The sequence below is a fragment of the Oncorhynchus mykiss genome, chromosome 22 (assembly GCF_013265735.2).
Source record: "Oncorhynchus mykiss isolate Arlee chromosome 22, USDA_OmykA_1.1, whole genome shotgun sequence".
Classification (NCBI taxonomy): Eukaryota; Metazoa; Chordata; class Actinopteri; order Salmoniformes; family Salmonidae; genus Oncorhynchus; species Oncorhynchus mykiss.
In genome coordinates, this window is record NC_048586.1 from 9,029,510 (window position 1) to 9,043,306 (window position 13,797).

General features: G+C 43.1%; 1 protein-coding gene across 8 annotated transcripts in view; it reads left to right on the forward strand.

The window, feature by feature from the left end:
• Window positions 1-12,968, forward strand: part of LOC110501341 (DDB1- and CUL4-associated factor 6) — a 74,276-nt gene extending 61,308 nt beyond the window's left edge. For 5 of the 8 annotated variants that reach the window (XM_021578837.2, XM_021578841.2, XM_021578842.2 and 2 more), the window contains 8 exons: window positions 1,247-1,359; window positions 1,597-1,999; window positions 2,134-2,175; window positions 4,332-4,470; window positions 6,089-6,245; window positions 11,400-11,488; window positions 11,904-12,009; window positions 12,451-12,968. In XM_021578837.2, coding sequence (XP_021434512.2) covers window positions 1,247-1,359; window positions 1,597-1,999; window positions 2,134-2,175; window positions 4,332-4,470; window positions 6,089-6,245; window positions 11,400-11,488; window positions 11,904-12,009; window positions 12,451-12,509 — 1,108 coding nt within the window. In that variant the 3' untranslated portion in view covers window positions 12,510-12,968. The remainder of the gene's footprint in view (window positions 1-1,246; window positions 1,360-1,596; window positions 2,000-2,133; window positions 2,176-4,331; window positions 4,471-6,088; window positions 6,246-11,399; window positions 11,489-11,903; window positions 12,010-12,450) is intronic. The other 3 variants (XM_021578839.2, XM_021578838.2, XM_021578840.2) reach the window with 3 other exon arrangements.
• The last annotated feature ends 829 nt before the right edge of the window (window positions 12,969-13,797 follow it).

Consider the following 13,797-nt stretch of genomic DNA (forward strand, 5'->3'; position numbering starts at 1 on the left):
TGATCTGATAAATGGTTGATTTAGGTGCAATCTTACTGGCAGCTATATCCTTGCCTGTGAAGCCCTTTTTGTGCAAAGCAATGATGACGGCACGTTTCCTTGCAGATAACCATGGTTGACAGAGGAAGAACAATTATCCCAAGCACCACCCTCCTTTTGAAGCTTCCAGTCTGTTATTCGAACTCAATCAGCATGACAGAGTGATCTCCAGCCTTGTCCTCGTCAATACTTACACCTGTGTTAACGAGAGAATCACTGACATGTCAGCTGGCAGGGCTGAAATGCAGTGGAAATGTTTTTTGGGGGGGATTCAGTTCATTTGCATGGCAAAGAGGGATTCATCTGATCACTCTTCATAACATTCTGGAGTATATGCAAATATATATATATATATATAATTTTTATATATTTTTTATTTAAAAAAATTAATATCTCTCCTACATAACTATATGTAGTTATGGTGTGGTTGCACATGGTCTGCCATTGTGAAGCCGGTTGGAAGTACTTCCAAATTCTCTAAAATGACGGATGCGGCTTATGGTAGAGAAATTAAAATGAACAATTAACAATTCTCTGGTAACAGCTCTGTTGGACAGTCCTGCAGTCAGCATGCCAATTACTCGCCCCCTTAAAACATGAGACATCTGTGACATTGTGTTGTGTGACAAAATTGCACATTTTAGTTGCCTTTTGTTGTCCCCAGCACAAGGTGCACCTGTGTAATGATCATACTGTTTAATCAGCTTCTTGATATGCCACACCTGTCAGGTGGATGGATTATCCTGGCAAGGGATAAATGCTCATTAACAGGAATGTAAACAAATTTGTGCACAAAAAGAGAAATAAGCTTCTTGTGTGTATGGACATTTTCGGGGATCTTTTATTTCAGCTGATGAAACATGGGAACAACACTTTACATGTTGCGTTTTATATTTTTGTTGTGTGTGTGTGTGTGTCTGTATTTATATAATATGACTTATGATTACATTGGTACGTCCCATTGCCCAACTAGGACTAAATTACACTTTATTTATTTGATTAATTACAATTATTATTTTACATTTTTTATATAAAAAATTCTTAATGAAATACGGAACATACTAAATATCGAGGGAAACTGACCCTTGATGTTCTCATTTTTTCTCATCAAATAAATCCACAATCTCATTTTGGTGACCATGTTTCTCAGGTGTTCTTTAAGAAAGACTCCCCCCCCCCCCCCCACACACACACACACACACTTTAGGAGCAGCAGAGCCTCCAGTTCCAGGGGCAGTGGAGGGCCCAAACAGTCAGAGGCAGCAGGGGCCGTCCAGACCAGAGAGGGACCCTCGGCAGAGAGCTCTGCCTCAGCGCAGGGTGAGGACTAGAGCGGCCTAGTGGCCATGATTGTTACTGCACTCTATGGGATACCATGTGTAGCACTGATCTGGTGGGCATGACTTCAAACATTGGATGGTTTTATTCAGTGGGTCACACGAAAAACCATTAGGTCCACTTAGTTTCTGACATTGCCCTGACGTAGACAACTGTTCAGTTATTGAGCCTCATAATGACCACATCTCTCTCGCTTTTTCTCTCCTCCTTCAATACCAGCAGCTGCGGCTGGTTTAGAGCCCTCAAGCCAGAGCAGGGTTGCTGCTCCCCACACCGACCCAGTGTGTGAGGCTGGGGGTGTCTCCGCCGCCTCTTCCAGCACCCAGGGATACATGCCCACCCAGGCCCCAGCACAAGTCTCCTCTGTAGGGGAGAGTTTGACTGTCTCGCCCCTGGAGAGGAGCCAGGGTGTGGGTGCGGAGGACACCTCTGGGGGCTGCAGGAGAGAGCAGCCTGCTGGGGAGGGGGGGTATGGGGGTCCAACAGGACCAGGGGGGCAGGGGGTTCCAATGGGACCGGGTGGGCAGAGCCAACCCTCCCGTAGCAACCAGGATTCAGACGACAGTGATGACGACCCAATTCTTATCCCCTCAGCGAGGTACAGAGGAGGACAGGGACAGAGGTACGACTACAACACGACAGTTCATATACACACACACACACACTATTTTGATGTATATTTTCTCCATGTTGTGAGGACTCCTTTTCTCTTCTTCTGTGTGGTTTATTACGATGATGATTCTGCTATACACATAGATCAAATTTCAGAGGATCAGCGGTAGGCGATAGGATGATCAGGTAACATCTGTGTGTTGACAACTTAAACATCTAACCTGCAAGGAGTGCAGTGCTCATAGAAAACGTGTAACTTCCAAAACTACTGCTACCATGAGTCCAAGCAACCCCCTGAGACTACTGTATGTCTATACCTAGAAAGCGTGGAGCTTGTAGTTTTCACCAGCATTATTAAGCCTTGTGTGTGGGCACTGTTGCGAAACACTAATCGTGTGAGCATGCATATGCATGTGAGTATCACCACCACAATTTGCTAAGAGGAGAGCTATTAGCTTCATCATCCCTGGCAGGTTACCTAGCGATATCACCAGGGTAACAAGCAACACCAGTGATGCAACAGCCATATGAATGAATGAATGAAGCCCTACAATCCCTGGAGAAAATGTAGATAATGCCTATGGTAATATAGCCAGCTTAGACTAAGTGTAGTACTTAGCTTACTCATTGTTTGCACACAACAAGATTGATAGGATAAAGATGTGTACATACTGTATATACAGTGCATTCGGAAACTATTCAGACCCCTTGACTTTTTCCACACTTATTACGTTACAGCCTTATTCTAAATTGATTAACTATTTTTTTCCCCCCTCAATCTACACACAATACCCCATAATGACGAAGCAAAATGTTTTGCAAATGTATAAAAATAAAACGGAAATATCACATTTACATAAGTATTCAGACCCTTTACTCAGTACTTTGTTGAAGCACCTTTGGCAGCGATTACAGCCTCTAGTCTTCTTGGGTAGGAAGCTACAAGCTTGGCACACCTGTATTTGGAGAGTTTCTCCCATTGTTCACTGCAGATCCTCTTAAGCTCTGTCAGGTTGGATGGGGAGCGTCACTGCTCAGCTATTTTCAGGTCTCTCCAGAGATGTTTGATCAGGTTCAAGTCCGGGTTCTGTCTGGGCCACTCAAGGACATTCAGATACTTGTCCTGAAGCCAGTCCTGTATTGTCTTGGCTGTGTGCTTAGGGTCGTTGTCCTGTTTAGAAGGTGAACTTTCGCCCCAGTCTGAGGTCCTGAGCGCTCTGGAGCAGGTTTTTATCAAGGATTTCTCTCTACTTTTCTCTGTTCATCTTTCCTTCGATCCTGACTAGTCTCCCAGTCACTGCCTCTGAAAAAACATCCCCACAGCATGTTACTGCCACCACCATCCTCCAGACGTTACACTTTCTTTGACCTCATGGCTTGGTTTTTGCTCTGATATGCACTGTTAACTGTGGGACCTTATGTAGACAGGTGTGTGTCTTTCCAAATCATGTCCAATCAATTGAATTTACCACAAGTGGACTCCAATCAAGTTCTAGAAAAATCTCAAGGATGATCAATGGAAACAGGATGCATGAGCTCAATTTCAAATCTGTATTTAGTTTTACATTTTTAATTAATTTGCAAATATTTCTAAAAACCTGTTTTTACTTTGTCAATATGTGTGTAGATGAGGGGGAAAAAAATATTTAATACATTTTAAAATAAGGCTGTAACATAACAAAATGTGGAAAAAGTCAAGGGGTCTGAATACTTTCTGAATGCACTGTACAAAACAACAAGAACACCTGTTCCTTCCATTACATAAACTGACCAGCTGAATGATACAATTCCTTATTGATGCCACTTGTTAAATCCACTTCAATCAGTGTAGGTGAAGGGTAGGAGACCAGTTAAAGAATGATTTTTTAGCCTTGAGACATGGATTGTGTATGTGTGCCATTCAGAGGGTGAATGGGCAAGACAAAATATTTAAGTGCCCTTGAACGGAGTATGGTAGTAGGTGCCAGGCGCACCAGTTTGTGTCAAGAACTGCAATGCAGCAGTGTTTTTCACCCTCAACAGTTTTCTGTGTGTATCAAGAATGGTCCACCGCCCAAAGGACATCCAGCCAACTTGACACAACTGTAGAACCCTTTCAACATTTTGTGAGTGCATGCCCTGACGAATTGAGTCTGTTCTGGGGGCAAAAAGGGTGGTGGGAGTGCAACTCAATACTAGGAAGGTGTTCTTAATGTTTTGTACAGTGGATAGATAGATAGATAGATAGATGCTTTGTATTCACTTCCCCCTCTGCAGATATAGAGTGAAAGATATTAACTGTCAATACTGTATATAACTTGTGTGTCTCTCTTTGTGTCGCTGCGTCTGTCGGCGTGTGTCAGACGCTCTGCTGCGGCCCGTATCCAGGAGTTGTTTCGTCGGAGGAAGGAGAGGAGAGAGATGGAGGAGAGCGAGACCCAGAATATCAGGAGACCTTCAGTCAAAATGGTCTACAAGGGACACCGCAACTCCAGGACTATGGTACGCTAATCTTCACTTCCCGACTTCGGTTACTTCTGGTCCCTCTTTTACAGCTGATTCTAGATCAGCTCACTTCTACCTGAGCCCCTACTGAAAACATCATGCGAAGAGCAACAAACTCATCATGGGCCAGATAGAGAGAAAGATTCTATTAGGACTCTCTGAAGAACTGTGACAATTGTTGCTGAGTGAACTCTCGTCCTGGTTTAATAGAGTAAGAAAGATATACACTACCGTTCAAAAGTGTGTTGTCACTTAGAAATGTCCTTGTTTTTGAAAGAAAAACACATTTTTTATGTCCATTAAAATAACATCAAATTGATCAGAAATACAGTGTAGACGTTGTAAATGACTATTGTAGTCGGAAACGGCAGATTTTTTATGGAATATCTACATAGGCGTACAGAGGCTCATTATCAGCAACCATCACACCTGTGTTCCAATGGCATGTTGTGTTAGCTAAATCCAAGTTTATAATTTTAAAAGGCTAATTGATCATTAGAAAACCCTTTTGCAATTATGTTAGACAGCTGAAAACTGTTGTTCTGATTAAAGATGCAATAAAACTGGCCTTCTTTAGACTAGTTGAGTATCAGGCACACCTGTTAATTGAAATGCATTCCAGGTGACTACCTCATGATGCTGATTGAGAGAATGCCAAGAGTGTGCAAAGCTGTCCTCAAGGCATAGGGTGGCTACTTTGAAAAATCTCAAATATATTTTGATTTGTTTAACACTTTTTTTGGTTACTACATTATTCCATATGTGTTATTTCATAGTTTTGATGTGTTCAGTATTATTCAACAATGTAGAAAATTGTAAAAATAAGGAAACCCTTGAATGACTGGTACTGTATGTATGTATGTATGTATGTATGTATGTATGTATATATATATATGAGTATTCAGACCCCTTGAACTTTGCGACCTTTTGCCACATTTCAGGCTTCAAACATAAAGATATAAAACTGTATTTTTTTGTGAAGAATCAACAACAAGTGGGACACAATCATGAAGTGGAATAACATTTATTGGATATTTCAAACTTTTTTAACAAATCAAAAACTGAAAAATTGGGCGTGCAAACATTTATGCAGCATTGAAGGTCCCCAAGAACACAGTGGCCTCCATCATTCTTGAATGGAAGAAGTTTGGAACCACCAAGACTCTTCCTAGAGCTGGCCGCCCGGTCAAACTGAGCAATCGGGAGAGAAGGGCCTCGATCAGGGAGGTGACTAAGAACCTAATGGTCATTCTGACAGAGCTCCAGAGTTCCTCTGTGGAGATGGGAGAAACTCCCAGAAGGACAACCACCTCTGCAGCCACTCTTCAGTAAAATGCACATGACAGTCTGCTTGGAGTTTGCCAAGTCTCTGATTGTCCTTGAGTGGCCCAGCCAGAGCCTGGACTTGAACCCTTTCGAACATCTCTGGAGAAACCTGAAAATAGCTGTGCAGCGACACTCCCCATCCAACCTGATAGAATTTTTTTTTTTTTAATCAATTTTAGAATAAGGCTGTAACTTAACAAAATGTGGAAAAAGGGGAAGGGGTCTGAATACTTTCTGAATGCATTTAACGTTCATTTATCTACGCCAATGATTTGTGTGTTTTCTGTAGATTAAGGAGTCGTGTTTCTGGGGAAACAACTTTGTGATGAGCGGTTCAGACTGCGGACACATCTTCATCTGGGACAGACACACGGGGGAGCACCTGATGCTGCTGGAGGCTGACAATCACGTAGTAAACTGCCTCCAGCCACACCCCTACGACCCCGGTGAGTTGTATTTATTTTGTATTCCTTATTTTACCAGCTCCGTTGACTGAGAATACTTTCTTATTTACAGCAATGGCCCAGGGAAAGTAACAAAACATAGTAGGAATAATAGTTAACATACACAATGTATAAGCATGCAAATGTTTTTTTTATAAAAACATCAAATCAAGCATAGAATCATAAGAAACAAACACATTCTCAGTGATTTCCACAACCAGTTGGAGTAGCTAGCCAATTAGTAAAAGTTGCCAACCATGCTTCCAGGGCCCGTGTTAAGAAATGGATGCCGAACAAACTCTTATTTTGGTGGCCTCTGGTACATACCAATGCTAGAATGTATTTTCAAACTGCTACTACCAGATAATGACACTGATTAAATTGTTAACACTTTTACAGTGTTAGTTTTATCAGCTGTTGTACAATATGATATAAAACACAGGATAAATGTAATTTTGACTGCACTCGGCACTTAAATAATCCTTTAAGAGTCTGCTGACTTCCACAGGCTTCAGGCTTCCTTAAAGAGGTATTTTGTCAGCTATCTGCAATACAGGTATGATTGAAGAATGAAGCAGGTGTTAAACATGGACTTACACAGAAAGTAGCCATTGACTACTCCGTTGTCAACACTTTGATTAAAATCAGTAGACCTATATCAATATATTTAAAATAATTCAATCCTAACCATATTAGAGACACATACAGTGGGGCAAAAATGTATTTAGTCAGCCACCCATTGTGCAAGTTCTCCCACTTAAAAAGATGAGGGAGGCCTGTAATTTTCATCATAGGTACACTTCAACTATGACAAAATGAGAAAAAAAATCCAGAAAATAACATTGTAGGATTTTTTATGAATTTATTTGCAAATTATAGTGGAAAATAAGTATTTGGTCACCTACAAACAAGCAAGATTTCTGGCTCTCACAGACCTGTAACTTCTCCTTTAAGAGGCTCCTCTGTCCTCCACTCATTACCTGTATTAATGGCACCTGTTTAAACTTGTTATCAGTATAAAAGACACCTGTCCACAACCTCAAACAGTCACACTCCAAACTACATTATGGCCAAGACCAAAGAGCTGTCAAAGGACACCAGAAACAAAATTGTAGGCCTGCACCAGGCTGGGAAGACTGAATCTGCAATAGGTAAGCAGCTTGGTTTGAAGAAATCAACTGTGGGAGAAATTATTAGGAAATGGAAGACATACAAGACCACTGATAATCTCCCTCGATCTGGGGCTCCACGCAAGATCTCACCCCGTGGGGTCAAAATGATCACAAGAACGGTGAGCAAAAATCCCAGAACCACACGGGGGGACCTAGTGAATGACCTGCAGAGAGCTGGGACCAAAGTAACAAAGCCTACCATCAGTAACACACTACGCCGCCAGGGACTCAAATCCTGCAGTGCCAGACGTGTCCCCCTGCTTAAGCCAGTACATGTCCAGGCCCGTCTGAAGTTTTCTAGAGAGCATTTGGATGATCCAGAAGAAGATTGGGAGAATGTCATATGGTCAGATGAAACCAAAATATAACTTTTTGGTAAAAACTCAACTCGTCGTGTTTGGAGGACAAAGAATGCTGAGTTGCATCCAAACAACACCATACCTACTGTGAAGCATGGGGGTGGAAACATCATGCTTTGGGGCTGTTTTTCTGCAAAGGGACCAGGATGACTGATCCGTGTAAAGGAAAGAATGAATGGGGCCATGTATCGTGAGATTTTGAGTGAAAACCTCCTTCCATCAGCAAGGGCATTGAATATGAAACGTGGTTGGGTCTTTCAGCATGACAATGATCCCAAACACACCGCCCGGGCAACGAAGGAGTGGCTTCGTAAGAAGCATTTCAAGGTCCTGGAGTGGCCTAGCCAGTCTCCAGATCTCAACCCCATAGAACATCTTTGGAGGGAGTTGAAAGTCCGTGTTGCCCAGCAACAGCCCCCAAACATCACTGCTCTAGAAGAGATCTGCATGGAGGAATGGGCCAAAATACCAGCAACAGTGTGTGAAAACCTTGTGAAGACTTACAGAAAACATTTGACCTCTGTCATTGCCAACAAATGGTATATAAAGTATTGAGATAAACTTTTGTTATTGACCAAATACTATTTTTTTCTAATTTTGTCTGTCATAGTTTAAGTGTACCTATGATGAAAATGACAGGCCTCTCTCATCTTTTTAAGTGGGAGAACTTGCACAATTGGTGGCTGACTAAATACTTTTTTGCACCACTGTATGTTTCTGTATAGCAAGTGCATCGGTGATGTTGTACCCACGGTGACTATTAAAACCTTCCCTAACCAGAAACATGGATTGATGGCAGCATTTGCGCAAAACTGAAAGCGCGAACCACAATTTTTAGTCATGGCAAGGTGACCGGAAACAAACAGTGTAGCTATTCCCTCCACAAGCCAATCAAACAAGCTAAGCATCAGTATAGAGACAAAGTAGAGTTGCAATTCAACGGCTCAAACACAAGACGTATGTGGTAGGGTCTAGGGTCAATCACGGATTACAAAATGAAAGCCAGCCCCGTCACGGACATCAACGTCTTGCTCACAGACAAATTAAACAACTTCCTTGCTCACTTTGAGGACAATACAGTGCCACTGACACGGCCCGCTACCAAAACCTGCAGGCTCTCCTTAACTGCAGCCAGCGTGAGTAAAACATTTAAACGTGTTAACCCTCGCAAGGCTGCAGGCCCAAACGGCATCCCTAGCCGCGTCCTCAGAGCATGCGCAGGACCAGCTGGCTGGTGTGTTTACGGACATGTTCAATCAATCCCTATCCCAGTCTGCTGTTCCCACATGCTTCAAAAGGGCCACCATTGTTCCTGTTCCCAAGAAAGCTAAGGTAACTGAGCTAAACAACTATCATCATGAAGTGCTTTGAGAGACTAGTCAAGGACCATATCACCTCCACCCTACCTGACACCCTAGACCCACTCCAATTTGCTTACCGCCCAATAGGTCCACAGACGACACAATCGTAATCACACTGCATACTGCCCTAACCCATCTGGACGAGATAAATACCTATGTAAGAATGTTGTTCATCGATTACAGGTCAGCATTTAACATCATAGTACCCTCCAAACCCGTCATTAAGCTCGAGACCCTGGGTCTCGACTCCGCCCTGTGCAACTGGGTCCTGGACTTTCTGATGGGCTGCCCCCAGGTGGTGAGGGTAGGAAACAACAACTCCACCCCGCTGATCCTCAACAATGGTGCGTTCTCAGCCCTCTCCTGTACTCCCTGTTCACCCATGACTGCGTGCACGTCTCCAACTCAATCATCAAGTTTGCAGACGACACTACAGTGGTAGGCTTGATTACCAACAACGATGAGGCGGCCTACAGGGAGGAGGTGAGGGCCCTCGGAGTGTGGTGTCAGGAAAATAACCTCACACTCAACGTCAACAAAACAAAGGAGATGATCGTGTACTTCAGGAAACAGCAGAGGGAGCACCCCCCTATCCTCGGCGTACACATCATGGACAATCTGAAATGGTCCACCCACACAGACAGCGTGATGAAGAAGACGCAACAGTGCCACTTCAACCTCAGGAGGCTGAAAAAATGTGGCTTGTCACCGAAAACACTCAAACTTTTACAGATGCACAATCGAGAGCATCCTGTCGTGCTGTATCACCGCCTGGTACAGCAACTGCTCCACCCACAACCGTAAGGCTCTCCAGAGGGTGGTGAGGTCTGCACAACGCATCACCGGGGGCAAACTAGAAGGCCAAAAAGATCATCAAGATCATCATCAGGAAGGCCAAAAAGATCATCAAGGACAACAACCACCCGAGCCACTGCCTGTTCACCCCGCTATCATCCAGAAGGCGAGGTCAGTACAGGTGCATCAAAGTTGGGACCGAGAGACTGAAAAACAGCTTTTATCTCAAGGCCATCAGACTGTTAAACAGCCGTCACTAACAGTGAGTGGCTGCTGCCTACATACTGACTCAACAATAGCCACTTTAATAATAAAACATTGGATGTAATAAATGTATCACTAGTCATTTTAAACAATGCCACTTTATATAATGTTTACATACCCTACGTTACTCATCTCATATGTATATACTGTACTCTATACCATTTACGGCATCTTGCCTATGCCGCACGGCCATCGCTCATCCATATATTTATATGTACATATTCGTATTCATTCCTTCATAAGGTAAGGTAGTTGTTGTGAAATTGTTAGATTACTTGTTAAATATTACTGCACGGTCGGAACTAGAAACACAAGCATTTTGCTACACTCGCATTGACATCTGCTAACCATGTGTATGTGACCAATAAAATTTGATTTAAGGTAGTCGTGGGCGATGCAAATTGCTTAAAACTGTAGGGAGAAGGCAGAATGCCACCTAGAGTTTGAGAGCTAGCTAGAGGCTAGAGCTGAACTGCCTGTGTTAGCTACTAGCTAGCTAATTCATTCACTTCAGTCGAGAAGGAGTGAAACATTAGCTAACGTTACATCTGTTACTACTAGCTCAGCACTGGGAATAAACACTAGTTGTTTTTTTTCCTCTTCTGTTAAGTCAGTTACTTTACCAGTTACAGTAGTTACTTTGCCAGTTACAGTAGTTACTTTGCCAGTTACATCAGTCAACTAAAGAGTAGCCAGTTTCTGCTCTGCTTGTTTTTACAACTTGGAGAAAGCGTGCAACACACACTTACAGCAGCTGCCTCTGTTCAACTCTACCCCTTGCCAGTCTTAAGGCAGCCTTTCCTTCACACAGCCTGTCCGCAAGCTCTGGTGGTGTCCACCCTGTCCTAAATCTCAGCCTATCCAACCACTCTTAGGCATACGCATTGCAATAACAGTGTGAGTAACACACACCTACCCTAGTCTTATCCCTACATCTAGTCTTACAGATACACCTCAACCACACCCCTGCGACCCCAGTAACACACACACCTACCCTTGTCTCACCACTATACCCACACCCCTACGATCCCAGTGAGTTTTTTTAGCTACATATTCAGCCTTGTGTAGAGAGCCAATAACACCCTACCTGATTGAGGGGTTGGGGTAAATGCGGAAGACACATTTCAGTTGTACAACTGACTAGGTATCCCCCTTTAACTGTATCATACCCTATTGCCAATCATTTGCGTCTCCTGTCTGTTCCAGTTCTTGCCTCGTCAGGGATCGACTACGACATCAAGGTCTGGTCACCTCTGGAGGTGTCTCCATCGTTTAACAGAGTCCTAGCTGACGAGGTATGTTTGGTAAATTATTTATTCAATCTTAATGGCAGACGAGCAAGTAGACTGGGGTGCACTTCTGTCATCCAGTAGAGGGTGTGGATTCCCTACTGTGTGGGACTTCCCCTCTTCTCCATGAGCTGTCACAACAGCTGACTGGGGACTCCTTGCCCCAGGAGGCTTACCTATCCTTCTCTGTTCTCTTCTCTCTATCCTCCCTCCTCCTCCCCCCCATGCCCTCTTCTTTCTCCTTCGTCACCCCTTCTCCCGCTCACCCGTCCCACTCCCAACTCGTCAGTGATAGAAACCACATTCTCTTTGATGCTTCTGACAACCGAGATGATGAATTCAGAGATCAACTACAAGGTTCACTGGTATATTTCACTTTCTTTCACCCTCTCTCTTTCTCTCACACTTATTCTCTCTGTAGGTGATCACGCGTAACGAGTTGATGCTAGAGGAAACCAGGAACACCATCACAGTCCCAGCATCCTTCATGCTGCGAATGCTGGCCTCCCTTAATCACATAAGAACGGGTACACATGCTCATTCACTCAGTTATATTTTGCTCGTAGTTTAGTGATATTAACTATATTTTGTGGCTTTTGCGAATTGGTTAAAATGGTGCTTTGAAAAGCAGTTGGCCAATGAACCAATAGAAAGTGCATGTGGAAGTATTTATGTTCTTATCGATGTACTTTGGGACCCTTGAGCCTGGGCTGAGTAAACCGCTTACCACCGGGAGATTAACTGGTTCATTCACTCAATTACCAGCACCCAGTTATGACGCTTCCACTACAGACCCCACAAGCTAGGTACAGTAGGAAATGGGATTTAGGCTGCGTTCATTAGACACAAAATGGAAGAAAACGGTCTGAAGTAGGGTAGAATTACCTGGACATTTTTGTTTTCCATGTGCCTTAATGAACATAACCCAGGGGTTTATTACACACTTTGTTTTTCATTCCTTTCCTCAGATCGCTTGGAGGGCGACCGCTCAGAAGGTTCTGGACAGGAGAACGAGGATGAGCAGTAGCTGCTCAGATGCCATTTTATTTGAAAAATAAATCAAAAACACTTTTCTTTTGCTCTAAAAAGCACTTGAAGATCTTGAGATTTGTACAAGTATTATGTAGAATATTTCCTTTTCTGAGCATTAGTTACGTTTGTAGCCCTCTTCTTTTTTTAAGATGACTTTCTTACTGGTGTGTCTGTATGAGAACTGCATCGAGAAAAATAACTGTGTGAATGCAAGCGCAAAGCCAGGCAATATATATATATAAAGAGGGGAATATTATTTAGATGACTGGTGCGTGAGGATGTTTAAAGTGCAATATTATTTTTGTCAGGAGCAAATGAGCTTTGATCAGTGTTACGATGTGACATTTCTTATTTGTAGTGCAAGGCTGAGAACTCATGTTTATATACCGTATTTGCAGTTGTGCATGTAAACATAAGAATTATGCTTTAAATAAACCATTTTGTTGTTGAAAAATGTCTACGTATGCCTGTCTCAAAGGTATAAGTATGTCTTTCTGTCCTGTAACAGTTATTACACAGGACAACTGAACTCTCCTCTCGGCGTTGTTGAAGGATCCACACAACAGTTTAGGGATCCTGAATGTCGCCCAGGTTACAGGACAGATGGCTTGTGTAGCTGTTGGCTGAAGCACGAACACAGTATGGCCCGTTTACTCCATAATGTATAATTAGTTTTAAAAGAGAGGACTCTATATACTGGAATAGAGAAAGTGACTGGTAGCAGGATTAATAATCGTGCAAACAAGGCTGAAAAGTGACTGGTAGCAGGAATATAGAAATACTTATGGTAATATACAGTGTACAAAACATTAGGAACACCTTCCTAATATTGAGTTGCACCCCGCTTGCCCTCAGGACAGCTTTAATTCGTTGGCATGGCCTACAAGGTGTCGAAAGTGTTCCATAGGGATGCTGGCCCATGTTGACTCCAATGCTTCCCACAGTTGTGTCAATTTGGTTGGATGTCCTTTGGGTGGTGGATCATTATTGATACACGGGAAACTGTTAAGCGTGGAAAACCCCAGCAGTGTTGCAGTTATTGACACTCAAACCGGTGCGCCTGGCACCTACTACCATACCCCATTCAAAGGCACTTAAATATTTTCTCTTGCCAATTCACCCTCTGAATGGCACAGATACACAATCCATGTCTCAAGGCTTAATACTTATTTAACCTGTCTCCTCCCCTTCATCTACACTGATTTGAAGTGGATTTAACAGGTAACATCAATAAGGGATCATAGCTTTCACCTGGTCAGTCTGTCATGGAAAGAGGTGTTCTT